At 35.6% G+C, this 15,771-nt stretch overlaps 1 protein-coding gene across 1 annotated transcript in view; it reads right to left on the bottom strand.

The window, feature by feature from the left end:
- The window catches only part of aopep (aminopeptidase O (putative)), a 112,213-nt gene that overhangs the window by 7,353 nt on the left and 89,089 nt on the right, over positions 1 to 15,771 (bottom strand). The window contains exons 13-15 of the mRNA XM_073818688.1: positions 15,464 to 15,580; positions 3,440 to 3,526; positions 1,580 to 1,735 (exon numbers count right to left, since the gene is read on the bottom strand). Of these exons, the coding sequence (XP_073674789.1) occupies positions 1,595 to 1,735; positions 3,440 to 3,526; positions 15,464 to 15,580 (345 nt within the window). The 3' untranslated portion in view covers positions 1,580 to 1,594. The remainder of the gene's footprint in view (positions 1 to 1,579; positions 1,736 to 3,439; positions 3,527 to 15,463; positions 15,581 to 15,771) is intronic.

Genomic DNA, 15,771 nt, shown 5'->3' with positions numbered 1-15,771 from the left:
AAAATGTTTCTTAAACAGCAAATCAGCATATTAGAATGAATTCTGAAGGATCATGTGACTGGAATAATGATGAACTTAAAATGTAGATTTGATCACAGCAATAAATTACATTTTAAAATATATTCAAATAGAAAACGGTTATTTTAAAGAATAAAAATATTGCTAAATGTTACTGTTTTTGCTGTACTTTGGATTAAATAAATGCAGGCTTGGTGTGCAGAGACTTCTTTAAAAATCTACTGTTCAAAAACGTTAGACTATATATATTTATGAATTTTGAAATAATCACATTTGTCTAATCACAATCTGTTTTTTAATATATTGTTGAATAATAAGACAAAAAACTCAGATCATTAACTCCAAAATAAAAAAAAACCTAACAAGCACAACAGCCATTATTCATGTCTAACAGCTTTTCCCGACACACTGTTTGGCGCACAAATCAACAGGTGTAATCTGCTATCAAAATTGACCACATTTCAGGGCACGTCTGAGTGGGGCGGACGCCCAGTGTGTGCTGAAGAATTATTGACACTGGCTAGACGCTGACCTCTGAAGACAAACAGGCTCTTTGAGAACGAAAATGCAGCATTAGTGCAGCACAAATTGCAGGATGATCGTTTTGACCGGCGTGATTCATCTAAGTCAAATGACATAAACCACAACGCCTTGGAAAAGCCACCCGTCTCCACCGAGTCCCCAAACAAATAAAACTGTCTTGCCGGCAGATTAAAAGCACCACAGCTTCACCAAAAACGCTGGAGCGGGACGACTAATGGGTTTATCTCGGGGCCCATAAGTCGTCTCTTTCCCATAGGCTGACGAGCAGCCCGTGCCGCTCGGTTAAACAGAATAATGTTGAAATCTTGGCGTGATGGAGAGATAGGCGGCTTCAAAGCCAGACAATTGGCCTTTCTTCCGCTCACGGTTACTAGCATATATCAGTGCGCCACAGCTTTTAAGGAAGCAACAAATTAGGAGTTGTTATGTGGACCCAGGGAATCCCTCCCTTGTGGAGGAAGGAATTTGATGCAGTAAAAGCCCAGAGACCCACCTCTCTCCTAAAGCCCCGTCTGAAAAAAAGGTGCTGACCCGTTTCTTTTCTGGTGCTTCAGAATTGTTTGAGGAGCACATTCCGAATTCATCGTAATACAAACAGATCTCGACAGGCTTCCTGGAAAAGTGCAGAAGCGGCAGGCGGGAGCTTCTGGAAGAATGTGAATGTGGCGGTGGCCAGGACACTGGGAGTGGATCTTTAATAATGTGGGGAGTAAAAACAAAAGGCCTTTTTATGACTTCTGCATCTTTTTTTCAAAGCGGCTCTTGCATAATATGTGATATTTTTGTGTCAAACGTGTCCAAAAATAACCGAATAATGGGACCTGCTGTTACTCAGGCTTTAAAATCTGTTGACGGTGCAGGTTGAGTCGGCATGAGCTGATTGTGGAACGTCTCTTAATTTCCGAAAACATTTTGTAGTCTTTTTTTTGTTTTGTTTTTGAGAATGAATTGATTTAAATTGTAAATCATTTTGAATTCAAACTCTATATAATGGTCAGAAGGGGCATGACACTCTTACCTGATTTGACTGAGTTCAGAGGATCATTTCCTCCACAACGCTGCGTGCTGATTGGTCCATGTCATCTTTGATGAGGGATAGGCAGTGGCGTGCTAATGCTTGCTGCCGGGCATCTTCCTGGACCATCAGCTCACCGTACAAATACACACCCATGGCCTGCCACACACACACACACACACACACACACACACGAATCAAGAATTGTCTTTTATGAGAGAGAGAGAGAAAGAGAAAGAAGCTTAGTTTCTAAACCTAGTGAGCTCCATCGTTGCCTGCTACCTAGGGAGCTCCCTTCCAAAACAGCAACCTGACTGAAATGTATCATTATGAATGAATAAATTAATATATATGATAAACACTTTATTGGAAAATATAAATCATTATTATTATTATTTAATATGTATTTATTGAAAACAACCTGAACTAAAATACAACTACATACATTAAATAAAAATAAAAATTAATATAAACTGCTGTCAAAAAAGAAACTTAAAAAAAAATTGATTCAATGTAATGCAGCCTTTAGAATCATGAAAACTATCTAAAACAGTAATATTGGGAAATAATATTACAATTTGTCTGATAAATTAATTAATTAATTATATATAACAAACACTTTATTGGTGGGTGAAAATCATTATTTTTATTTAATAATTATTTAAAATACAACTAAATAAAATTATAAATTAATAGATAAAAAACTAAACATATTGATAAAATGCAGCCTTCGTAATAAGAAAATTATCAAAAACAGTAATATTGTGGAGTAAAAATCATTATTATTATTATTATTATTTAATAGGTATTTATTGATAATAACCTAAAATAAAATTACATGAATTAGTTAAAAATATTAATTAATAAATATAAATAAAAATGTAAAATATAAACTGTGGGCAAAAGCGACTTAAAAAAAAAAGGTATTTTAAGCTTAGCTAGATTTATCTGATAAAGTGCAGCTTTATAATCATAAAAAAATTATATTACAATTTAGTAATATGACTAGTAAATTAATTAATTTATTTAACAAACACTTTATTGGAGGATGAAAATCATCATTATTATTATTAATAATAAATGACTTTATAATAATAATAAGAAAATTATCAAAAACAGTAATAATGTGAAATAATTTTACAGTTTGACTGATAAATAAATATAACAAACTATTTATTGAGGGTGATAGATACATTTATTGATAAGAACCTAAAAAAAAATGTAATTAAATACATAAAATATAAATTAACAAACAATATTTAAGACAAAGTCTCTTAAACTCTGCTAGATTTATTTGATACAGCCTTCATAATTATAAATGATCAACAGTAATATTGTGAAATATTTAAAACAACTGCTTTTCCTGTGATGACAAAGCTGAATTTTCATCATTCATTACTCCAGTCTTTAATGTCAAATGATCCTTTAGAAATCATTCTAATATGCATTTCTTATCATCAACGATGTTGAAAAACATCATTCATTTATGATTTATGATGAGTAGAAAGTTCAACTTAACAGAATTAATTTGACATACTAATATTTTGTTACATAAATCTCTTTAGTGTCACTTTTTTATATGTATTTTATAAATATATGTATATCATCAATACTGTTTTATTGATGATATACATATATTTATATCAAATAAATACCATTTAATATTTTATTGACTTATTTTTTTACTAATCTCATCTGTGCACTGTATTCTGGGATTGACTTCTCTATAAAGGGTGCATGTGATGCTGTCTTTGGCAAAAGTTATATATCAAAAGACATTAAATGAAAATAACTTCTGAAATGTGTCATGAACATGCATATAAAGAGGTTTGGGAACAGAGTGCTAGAGAACAACTCATGTACCTGGTCACGGATCAGAAAGAGCTCAACGTCTCGGTATGCCGCTGTGTGTTTATGCTTGACCGCAAGTTCACACCAGCGATGTTTCACCTAATAAGAAAGACACAGATAGAAAGTGATTAAACAAGATGAAAGCAGCCCAACAGCTCCATAACGCCACTGAGCTCACGGGACGTCACCACCTGCGGGAATCACACGCATATGGGGAAATCTGGGAAAGCACATGAATCTGTGGTTTTGTTATCGGTGTGTTTTATGTGGAGGCTAGCGCGTGTCAGTGGAGGTGTGTGCTCTGTTTATGTTCTCTCTCTGGTGTATAAATGGAGGCTGTGTTAGTGCAGCAGAGCGGAGAGATCACAGACTGGCTCTGTCTCGCCCTCGTTCTCATTCCTCTTCTTGTTCTCTGCTGTCATTCAACTCTTCCTTCACAGTGACCTAACAACGGCAGCGCTGAGCACGGCCCAAAACCTGACCTCATACACGCCTGGGAGATCTCATTACACTTCTGTTTCGCTGGCACACTCAAAAGTTTTAGGAGTGACAACTGCAGTGATATTCCAGGTTACAATATTTCATTTCTCAGTAAAAGCTCAATCAGGAGCATTTGAGACATTATATTGATTACCATAAAATTTATTTCAACAGCAAAAACTGAGGTTACAGTGAGACACGTATAATAGTAAACAGGTCAAGTTTTGTAGGTTTTAAAAGTTGAAATGTAAAGCTTAAAGCTGTATAACGTTACTTATGTTAAAATGTGTAAAGTTGTTTAAATCACAAATTTAAAGTTGTATTGGTGTTATTTTGTCATGTCAACAATGTTGTAAAAAATTTGAATTAGGGCTGTCACGATTAATCGATCTGAGTACTTGATTTTTTTTTACTCAATTTTATATATACATACACACACACACACACACACACACACACACACATATATATATATATATATATATATATATATATATATATTAGGGCTGTCAAATGATTAAAATTTTTAATCAGATTAATCAGACTTTTCAGTGGATTAATCATGATTAATCACTATTTGCAACTACACCTGAATCCTAACCATTTTTTTTTCTGAAATGCATACCAAAAAATAAATAACAGGACACAGATACATCATTTTCCTATTTTCATATTATGTCAGGGCCGGCATCGGGCCTGTTTTAGGCTACTCCTTATTTTTTATATTTTAGACATCCATCAATTATGTCGCGCTGGTGGAAACAACACAATACTTTCGCTTTTACTTTCGAGACCGAGTCGGATGGTGCAACTGGAAGAGATCCGCGTTCAATCGCACGCAGTAGGCTGAAACTTGCCACAAAATACCGGCAAAAATAAATAATAAATGTGTCGGGGAAAGAGTAAGGACATATCTGAATTATTTATTAAGAAAGTGTATTCTGAGTCAATGTCGCAAAGATCCTGCAATCTCATTTTTGGACGCGCCTTGAGAGAGACATTTATCGTTAAGGATTACATAATAAACAAGTTTTTGTTTTCGATTTGTTTTATTTCGTTAAGTAATAATTTAAAGCTTTCTATAGATATGTCTATCATGTCTGTGAGGCATGCATTTAGCTGTATTTTTGTTAAGCACGGCTGTTCAAGAACGAGACGACAGAAAGCGCATCATTTGTTTTCTTTATTTTATAAAAATGCTGCAACGTTTTTTGATGTATTACTCTTTCCTTTGTGAGCAAAAATGACGGCTAATTTTAATTATCTTCCACTCTCCACTCTGTCACGGTGTCAGTCACTGCTCTTTCGAGAATTAACCCAGCATAACAAGGCAGATGTAATTCCCAAAACATAAGAAAAACGAAAGTTTCATACGAATTCTGAATGGATTATGGCATGGAAAGTGCAAAGCGCGCTCCCTTTATTATCACTAAAAGCGTCACAAATCTTAGTTCATAGAGATCTCACAACGTTCCATTATAATCAATAAAGCTTTCTAAACTACACAATGAATCTTTTATTTACATCGCGTCTACACTGAGTCATGAGATGAACAATGCTGGATCTTCGATTGCTTTGCTTTCGTTTGAGGGTAAGCTTGGCTAACCACTCCAGTTGCAGAGGGGCTGTCCAAAGGCTCACCTTGCTCCATCTCGCCTCTAGCTCCCCAGCCACTTTCCTGACAAATAATTCGTCACACTGTGCAAGTGTGCATGCGTGAAATGCGTTAAAAAAATTAACGTAATTAACAACAACAAAATAATTAACGCCGTTAACGCGTTATTTTTGACAGCCCTAATATATATATATATGTGTGTGTAAATAATCACACCCTCTGCAAGCTTTCATCTACATAATTATTATAGTCAGAATTACATTTAATGATATAAAATAATTGTAAGAATACAAAATACAATGAGTCATTTGAGTGATGGTAATGCATGTTTCTTTTGCGTTATAGAACAGGCGGATCTTTCAACCGATAATTAGTTACAAAAACTTTCAAATCACTTGATTAATTGTCAAAATAATCAATCGATTAAAATATACTATTAATTCCGCATTGTAACAGAATTGTTCGATAAAATCAGTTACAAAAACTGTTAAATCACTTGATTAATCGCCAAAATAATCCACTGATTAACACATCCTATTACATTATGTATTATAAGAGAAATGTTCAATAAAATCAAAGATTCCTTTTTTTAACCTATTATTATTAGTTAGTCAGATCACTCAATTAATCGTCAAAATAATCAACTGATTAATCGATTACCAAAATAATCAATAAATTACAAAAACATTAAAGTGATTTCTTTCACACTAAAATCATGTTAATACATATTCTTTACATTTTGTTACGTTTGAGTTAGGGCTGTCACAATTAATCGATCTGAGTACTTGATTTTGGGGGGGAAAGTTTTACCCATATTTTGTGGACTCGCACCCTCTTCAGGCTAATTTCATCCACATAATTATTATTATAGTCAGCATTACATGTAATGACATAAAACTAACTAAAATATGAAATATGATGACTCATTTGGGCGATATTAATGCATATTTAATGCATATCTGTCTCTTTTTGCAGCATAGAACAGGCTGAAATTACGTACTATAAGAGAATTGTTCAATAAAATCAAAGATTACTTCTTTTTTAACCAATTATTTGTTACAAAAACTGTCAAGATCACTCAGTTGATCGTGATTAATTGATTCGAGTACTTGATTTTGAAGGGAAAAAAGTTTTACCCAGTGTTTAGTGGACTTTGTGATTTAAATTAAAATATCGCACCCTCTTCAGGCTAATTACATTCACATTGCTATAGTCAGCATTACATGTAATGGCATAAAACTAACTAGAATATAAAATATAACGACTCATTTGGGTGATGCTAATGCATATTTAATGCATATCAGTCTCTTTAGCAGCGTAGAACAGCCTGACATTATGTATTATAAGAGAATTGTTCAATAAAATCAAAGATTACTTCTTTTTTAACCTATTATTAGTTACAGAAAATGTCAGATCACTCAATTAATCGTCAAAAAAAAATCAACTGATTAATCAATTACCGAAATAATCAATAAATTACAAAAACGTTTAAGTGATTTTTTTTTTACACTAAAATCATGTTGATACATACTGTTTACATTTAGTTACATTTGAATTAGGGCTGTCACAATTAATCGATCTGAGTACTTGATTTTGCATGCAAATCAGCCTGTTCATTTGCAGTATAGAACAGGCTGATTTGCATGCATATAGTACTACATTATGTATTATAAGAGAATTGTTCAATAAAATCAAGTTTTTAAAAGTCAGATCACTCAATTAATCGTCAAAATAATCATCCAATGAATCGATTACCAAAACAATCGGCAATTTACAAAGAAGTTAAGTCATTTCTTTAACACTGAAATCATGTTAACACAAATTGTTGTTATTTTAATGTTTTGATTGTCCCTCTTTACTTCCATTGTAACTGCTTCACTGTAAGCCAGTTTTTAAGAAAACGAAGGACAAGCTGAAATGATTTTTTGAGGTAATTAACATTACGCCACAAATGCTTTTGATTTTGCTTAAGTGAATCACTGTATTCAGAGGCTGTACATAATGTTTCTGCATCACATTAAGCGATTAGTGATTTTTTGTGAAATCTCTCGTTCCCGTTTCATCTCTTTACGCCTCTCCTTTGGCTCCCCCACACGCAGCAGGGGTTTAATTGAAGCTGAATGGGTGGGAGCTCACGGGGCCTGAAGGTGGCAGGCAGTTTAATGATTAATGAAGTTAGATTGTGCGAGTCTGTGTACAAGTGTGTGAGAATGTTTGCTTTAAGACGAGGTGTGAAGTGACTCAGGAAAACAACAGGAAGCAGCGGCACTGCAAAGAGCCTTCCGGTCACAAATCGCCGTCTATTTAAGCAACACGTTCAAATGTCACCGCGCTTACGAGGAATGAAGTTTTCTCGTTCTCTCCCGCCGACACCATTAACTCCCCTCTGTCCCCACCTGCCTGCAAACCTTATCATTTCAGCTAATCGCTGTTGTGTTTCTTGTTTTGTTCTTTTTCTTTTTTATATGTCAGATGTTAAGTCGTGCATTTTTTTTAATCAACTGTTTTTGTAAAAGTGTGCTCTGACATGATTTCCGTCTCCACTGTTCAGTTAGTTTCACTTCACATCTCAGTGCAGGTCAAAATTTATGCTTTCACAATTAACAAAGATACTGTACAAATGCTCTACTGAAAAACAGGCCCACGGATTTTCACATAGCTACTAACTTTTACCTCAGTGAAAAATTTACCATTATACCTCTATATGAAATCCATGAGGCAACATATTTCTGTTGGTAAACTAACAAGTGTATTCATAAGGAACAATATGTTTTGACTGGTACTGTTTATTTTCACAAACAGACTGGCTTGACTATATGTTAAAATAAAACAGTTGTTTAAAATATCTGATGTAAAATATGCATATACTGTACAATACCAAACATTTTTCACTTGACACAAAAATGTTGCTGTTTATTTATAGTGGAAATTTCGGCAGGCAGGTACAAATCTGAACTATTGACTTGTTCAGCTTTGTGAACTTGTAAAAAAAACACACACAGAACAAGAACAAAACCCTTTCCCGTCAGGGTCACAACCACCCAGAGCCCACAAAAGCCACAATGACGACAGCCACATACTAGAGAAAGCACACATCAGTAATTATCAGTAGGGCAAATCCTTCAGATGCACACAGAATAATGTGCATCTGTCTAGACACAAACAGCAAGCAACCTGGGAGAAAGGATCTTCTCGCCTGGGGTGTGGCAACAGTAGAGTTAATGATAACACTGATCTAAACTCCCACAACAGGAAGACATTTTGTTCAGTCAGACAGCCTGACCTACATTAACCTAACCTGAGGACACTTGAAGAATCCAATAAACTTAATACGCACATGGCATCAGGTAGCTCACTCATTAAAACTGACGGGAAGAGGAAGGATTTAAGAGGTACTGTAGGTGGTGAATGTGAGAGAAAAATTGTTCGAATGATGATCAGATGGCTTCAATTTTCAACTTTTTAGTCTGTTTCTTGCACAAAACTTTAAAACCAGCATATGAACAGTATGGAATACTGATGTTTTTAAAGGGATAGTTCAGCCAAAAATGAAAATTCTGTTATTATAACTCACCCTTAGGGCACCCTTAGTCAAAATTATGAGAAATAATTAATAGCAATTACGAGATTAAAGGTATATTTTAAGAATATATTTTAGCCTTTTGTGCATGCAAATTGCCCAGACTGAAAGCACCATGGGATATTACAAAGTCTCAGCTTTCAAAATCTCTGTTTAATAGTGAAATAAAAGCAATATGTCAATAACAATGTATTTTTCATACTCTTTAATGACTTTATTCTCGTAATTTCGACTTTATTCTCGTAATTTCAACTTTATTCTCGAAACATTTCAACCATTTTCACGAAACACAGACTTTACTCTTGTATTTTCCACTTTATTTTGAAACATTACAACTTTATTCTCATAATTTCGACTTTACAATTTCATTTACAATTTTATTCTCGAAGATTTCGACTTTATTCTCGTAATTTTGACTTTATTCTCATAATTTTGACTTTATCTTTCATAATTTCGACTTTATTCTCATAATTTCAACTTTATTCTCAAAACATTTTGACTTTATTCTTGTAATTTCAACTTTATTCTTGAAACATTACAACTTTATTCTCATAATTTCGACTTTATTCTCGTAATTTCAACTTCATTCTTGAAACATTTGAACCTTTTTGTCAAAACATTTAGACTTTATTCTCGAAACTTTTTGACTTTACTCTTGTGATTTCGACTTTATTCTTGAAACATTTGAACCTTTTTGTCAAAACATTTCGACTTTATTCTCAAAACATTTTGACTTTACTCTTGTGATTTCGACTTTATTCTTGAAACATTACAACTTTATTCTCGTAATTTCAACTTTATTTTCGAAACATTTCGACCTTTTTCTCGAAACACTTAGACTGTATTCTCAAAACTTTTTGACTCTATTCTTGAAACATTTCGACTTTATTCTCGAAACATTTCGACTTTATTCTCGAAACTTTTAGACTTTATTCATGAAACATTTCGACTTTATATTCGAAAATTTTCAGCTTTATTCATGAAACATTTCGACTTTACTCTTGTATTTTCAACTTTATTCTTGAAACATTACAAGTTTTTTCTCATAGTTTAGACTTTATTCTCGAAACATTTCGACCTTATTCTTGTAATTCAAATATTTTGAATTATTCTCAAAATATTACTACTTTTTTTTTTAAACATGGCACTAAAAAAACTATCGTACAAAAGAGCAGCTTGGACATTCTTAAAATTGTTTGTTTTCAACAGAAAAACATAAAACATCAATTTCAGATGACATCAGGGTGAGCAGATGTCAAAACATTCATGTTTGAGTGCACTGTTTTTTTAAAGTGACATCATAATGCCTGATCACTATTGGCTGACCCCTGTGTGCCCACAGCGGACTGAAGTAACATGCCATGAGCATCAGTGATTACACTCTGCATCTGTGGGAGCGTTTCTGTGTGCATGTACACGTATGCTTACAGTAATAAATTGTGGAATGTCCCGTGTAATTACTGCGTCTCTGGAGAGAGGGGGAGAGAGAGATGCAGGCAGGCACACTGCAGCTGTCCTGCCTCAGGGGTCTCCCCAGGAATGCAGCTCAACTCTGATCCCCTCTGCAGCTGCTGGGTCTATACGGGGCACAGGGGAGGGCACACTGACACACATGCACATAATTTCAATTATGAAAACCCGTAACCATGCAAGCACAAGCTCATATCATGCACAAGCTAATATCCCAATACGTGCCTTTTAAAAAAAGTAGGTTAAGCCACTTTGGACACATGGTGACATTATGCGCACACTATGATTGATTTAAAGACATGCCAGCCATACATGGACTTCCTGATACAGCAGATGGTGGGACTACAGAGGCTTGGTTCAAACAAGATAAAAACCGCAGGTCATTTATCACCGGTGATGTAATTTTTCATAATGCGTCAAAGTACAATCCTTAAATGTTATAATACTGGGTCAGTACCCCGCCCTTGGATGAGATCATCCCAGAAGTCCCTGTTTGATCTGTGAGTTTAATTACTGTACACTTAAAGTTATTTGGTTAATGTTGATTGTGCTTTCTGGATGTTTTCATGTAGTGAAATGGTTATTGGGTTTAATGTACCGGTTACTGTTATTAGGTCTCATTCATTACAGAAAAAGTTCCCACACAAAGTTTCCAGGTGCACATTATTCTCACACACATTATTCTCAGAGAAAATAATTATTCTAAACAATATAGAGGATGTCCCCAGAGTAATTAGCATAATACATTCCCAAATCACCATATAAGAGTTTGTGCACCTGTACAGATGCAAGCACATTTTGTAAATTTCCTACTGTAAATATATCTAAACTTTTTTGGACAACTTTAAAGGTGATTTTCTCAATATTTAGATTTTTGTGCACCCTCAGATAACAGATTTACAAATAGATGTATTTCAGCCAAGTATTGTCCTATCATAACAAACCATACATTAATCGAAAGCTTATTTATTCAACTTTCAACTTTCAGTTTCCCTTAAGACTGGTTTTGTGGTAGAGGGTCACAAATGTTCTTTTTAACCTTATATGTACTCAAATAATCTTGAAAAAAAGGTATCGTGGTTTAAAAAATAGTATCATTAATTAATGGAAAAAAATCATTGTTTTTGTTTTCTTTAAGCACAAAAGTATTCTCATAGCTTTATAACATTACAGTTGAACCACCGATGTCACATGGACTATTTTAACAATGTCCTTACTAGGATTCTGGGCCTTGAATGTGTCAGTTGCATTGCTGTCTGGTGTCAGAAAGCTCTTGGATTTTATCAAAAATATCTTAATTTGTGCTCTGAAGATGAACAAAAGTCTTACGGGTTTGGAACAGAATTTTCATTTTTGGGTGAACTATATAAAAAAATTAAGTGCAAACCTACTGATGAATCATGATTTTAGTGTGAAAATGTTTGCGCACGGGTTTTACGAACAAATACTTCTGATATGCCTTTTATCAATCGTTCTTCTTCCTGGCTGGTTGTCCGTGTGAACTTTGTGACCGGGCTTTGAGAAGTAGCTGTGATACAATGCGTTCTGTGTGCCTGACCGACAGATGGTACTCGCACTCACACGCGCAATATACACACGCACACGAGTCCTCACATGAAACGGCATACCACAACGCTTACCCCTCACGCTTTTGCCTGTGCTCGCACGAAATACACGGCGCTCATGACGCGCCAAGGAGTGAGAGGTGCTATTCTCTCCTGACTGGCATGCTTAATCTAAGCAGAATCCATCCCAAATACTGTTCAAACACCTGAAAGACTCCTACGCAGGCTTCTGAAGTACGATATTGTGTAATGGAATGAAGGCTGTACTGAAGGCGTATTAACTAAAACCCATGGCCTGAATTTGACCCACAAGTATTCTTCTAAAAGCACTGTAGTGTTATAATTCATTTAAAGGGATAGTTCACACAAAGATAAAAATTCTGCTATTAATTACTCACCCTCATGTTGTTCCAAATTGTAACACATTCGTTCATCTTCAGAACACAAATTAAGATATTAATTAAACCCAAGAGCTTTCTGACCCTGCATGGACAGCAACACAACTAAAACATTCAAGGCCCAGAAAAGGAGTAAGGAAATCATTAAAATTGTCTATGTGACATCAGTGGTTCAACCATAGTTTTATGAAGCTATGAAAATACTTTTTGTGACTTTATTCAACAATTTCTTCTCTTCCATGTCATTCTTTGACACAACACAACAGTACCACGACGCATGTGTAAATGAAAATTATCCCATTATTTACTCACCCTCAAGGCATTCTAGGTGTATATAACTTTCTTCTTTTAGACAAATGCAATCAGAGTTATATTAAAAATTACTGTGGCTCTTTCAAGCTTTATAACGGCAAGGGCGGGTATTTTTAATTTCTTTAGTCCAAAACAAGTCCAATAAAGTGCATCCATCCATAATAAAAAGTGCCTCACATGGTTCCGAGGGGTAAATAAAGGCATCCTGTAGCAAATCGATGCGTTATGGTAAGAAAAATATCCATATTCCGGGCAGATGACATAGATATGGATGGATGCACTTTATTGGCCTTGTTTTGGATTGATGAAGAAAAACACCCATCCATTGTAAAGCTTAAAGGAGCCAGAACAATTTTTAATACAACTCCGACTGGACTCGTCTGAAAGAAGGAAGTCACATACATCTGGGATGCCTTGAGGGTGAGTAAATAACCCTTTAAAAGACAGACACTTGACTGAAATTGTTTAAAAAAAGTTATTTGTGTTTTCTTTGTGCACAAAACATTCTTGCTTCTTCATAAATTTATGATTGAACCACTGATGTCAGATGGACAATTTTAACTATGTCTTTACTACCAGACACCTTGAACGTTGGCATAGACACATGTTTATGCAGGGTCAGAAAGCTCTTGGATTTCATCAGAAATATCTTAATTTGTGTTTCGAAGACAAGCTAATTTCTTACGGTTCGGAACGACACTAGGGTGAGTAATTAATGACAGACATTTCATTTTTGAGTGAACTATCTTCAGCTGGTTTATTTGAAATAAGTTGAATTCAACAAATTAAATTCTAACAATTCCCAGTTCTCAATGATATTCTGATCTATAGGTATGGCTCATAACCCTCCATCAGCGTAAGCCTACAGGATGTTTCCACCCATTTTACTGTATGCCAGGTGAAAATTACAAGTCTGATCGCTTAACAGAAGTAAATAGCACACTTCTCTTCAACAAGCCACACACTCGGAGACATAATTCATGTCTGTAGACGAGTCATGACGAGTTGCCTGTAATACTCAGGGTTAGGGGTTTGTTTAAATCCCTAACCCTTAGTGTGAGCAATATTAATGGCCGTGCTTGCCTTTGCAAGCACCACTAATTATGAAATATCCAGTGATTCATTTCTTATGTGAGAACAACGCCCAGTCATGACCCACACAGACAGAGTGGCGCCGACCACACCTCTCAACTTTATTGTGACCTTAAAGCAATCTTCATGCAGCGCTAATAATTATGCACAGCTAATAAGGATCGGGGTCTATTTTAAAACATGAAAATGATGTGTCGGCCGCAATTCACAAAAGGAAAATCGAACGCTAAATGGCGAGGGTGCTTCAGGATGGTAAAAAATGGCTTTGAGAATTAAATCTGTCTGAAAGAAAAGATGACCGTCGGAGCCTGGGAGCAGCAGCGGAGAAGCCAGAGAGCGGGTGGGACGAACAGAGGGAGGGGCACATGGTAGTAATAACCTGATTTATTTTTAGAGGGCCTTTTGTTTTTCCTGGAAGGTCTTGATGAAAACCTCCCATTGGGCCTCAGATTGAAACTAACTGTAGTAGTCTGGGACTTACTGTGGTCACCATTTCGTATTATCTTACATCTTTCAGGCTGCCAAATAGTGCTTCATTTCAAAAGAACGTTGTGGTGGGTCACTGCTGGCCTGCCAGATTTTGCTCCCAAACAGAAGCTGGCCTCCTCTGAATTGACTAAGAATCACAAAGTGGCCTAATTGGCTGCCGGCACAGTAATTGAATCAGGAGGCAAATACCACAGAGGTTAGCGTTTGGCTAGCGTGCGCTTCTCAAAGAGCGCAGCGCATGGCCTGAAACCCCAGTAAGTCTTAAGAAGAAGAACTCTTCACATAATCGAGAGAAATCAGATAGCTTCATTGCGCTCGTCTGATATGGGGACGTTTCGGGGAATTCAAGTAGACGTGATATTTTCGAAACCTCTCTATCTTTAACAGAAAGATGAGATCACTTACAAATAAATGCAAGCAATTTATTCAGTGAAGTAAAAGAGTAAATGTCAGCGGTTTTAGTGTTACAGTATACAAACTCTAGAATGAGAGTGACATAAAATGATAAGACTGATGGATCGGTGTGGTTTTTCAGCTGTGAACATAAGAGGTGTTGGTGGAGACGTGACAAATGATTTCAGCCTGCCTCTAGTCAATATTTGAAAAGGTGTGGAGAGGAAACAGCTAAAGAAGTGAAGGTATTAAAAAACTTTTCCTGTCCAATGTAATGAAAAATAATGACTGCTCCAGCTCCACCCCTCGAACTCCTTAAAATGGTTACGCATCTCTGCATATTAAACTGGGATGGAACAAACCATGGAAAGACTGCAAAGAAAGGGATCAGTCTTCAACAACTATGAACTACTAAGACACTAATAGGCCATAATGTGAATGCGCTGAAGCCATAAAACAGATGTTTTTAGTTTCCTGACTGTCTCGACTGAGAATTGAACGTAATTGATGAGACCACAAAATAGTAGACAGTCTCAACAGAGATAAATATACATATGGATAAGCTGGGAGCTGGTCTGGAGGTGAAGTAAACAGTCTAATGTGGCGGTGTGTTGTGCAAATATATGTAGGAGTGTTGGTTACCTCAGCATCCTGGGTCTGTAGGTTATAAGTGGTCTGAAGGAGTCTCAAAGTGGACAGACTCAGCTTTGGTTCCTCTAGAAGAAACTCCAACAGAAGAACCAGCTGCTCTGGACTCAACTGAAAGAGAAAAACAAAAGGGCTGTGAATAATAAGAAATGTTTCTTGAGCACCGTGTAACTGAACACTGAAGTAATGGCTGCTGAAAAATCAGGTAATTTTCAGGCTTCAAATACTACCAAAAATGACTGAACCATGAACCATGATGGCATTTTCAGAAGGTTGAATAAGACATCAGTGCTGTCTTTGAA

The sequence above is a fragment of the Garra rufa genome, chromosome 15, assembly GCF_049309525.1.
Source record: "Garra rufa chromosome 15, GarRuf1.0, whole genome shotgun sequence".
Lineage (NCBI taxonomy): Eukaryota > Metazoa > Chordata > Actinopteri > Cypriniformes > Cyprinidae > Garra > Garra rufa.
The sequence above is the reverse complement of the archived record's forward strand: the minus strand, read 5'-3'. Positions and strand labels throughout refer to the sequence as shown.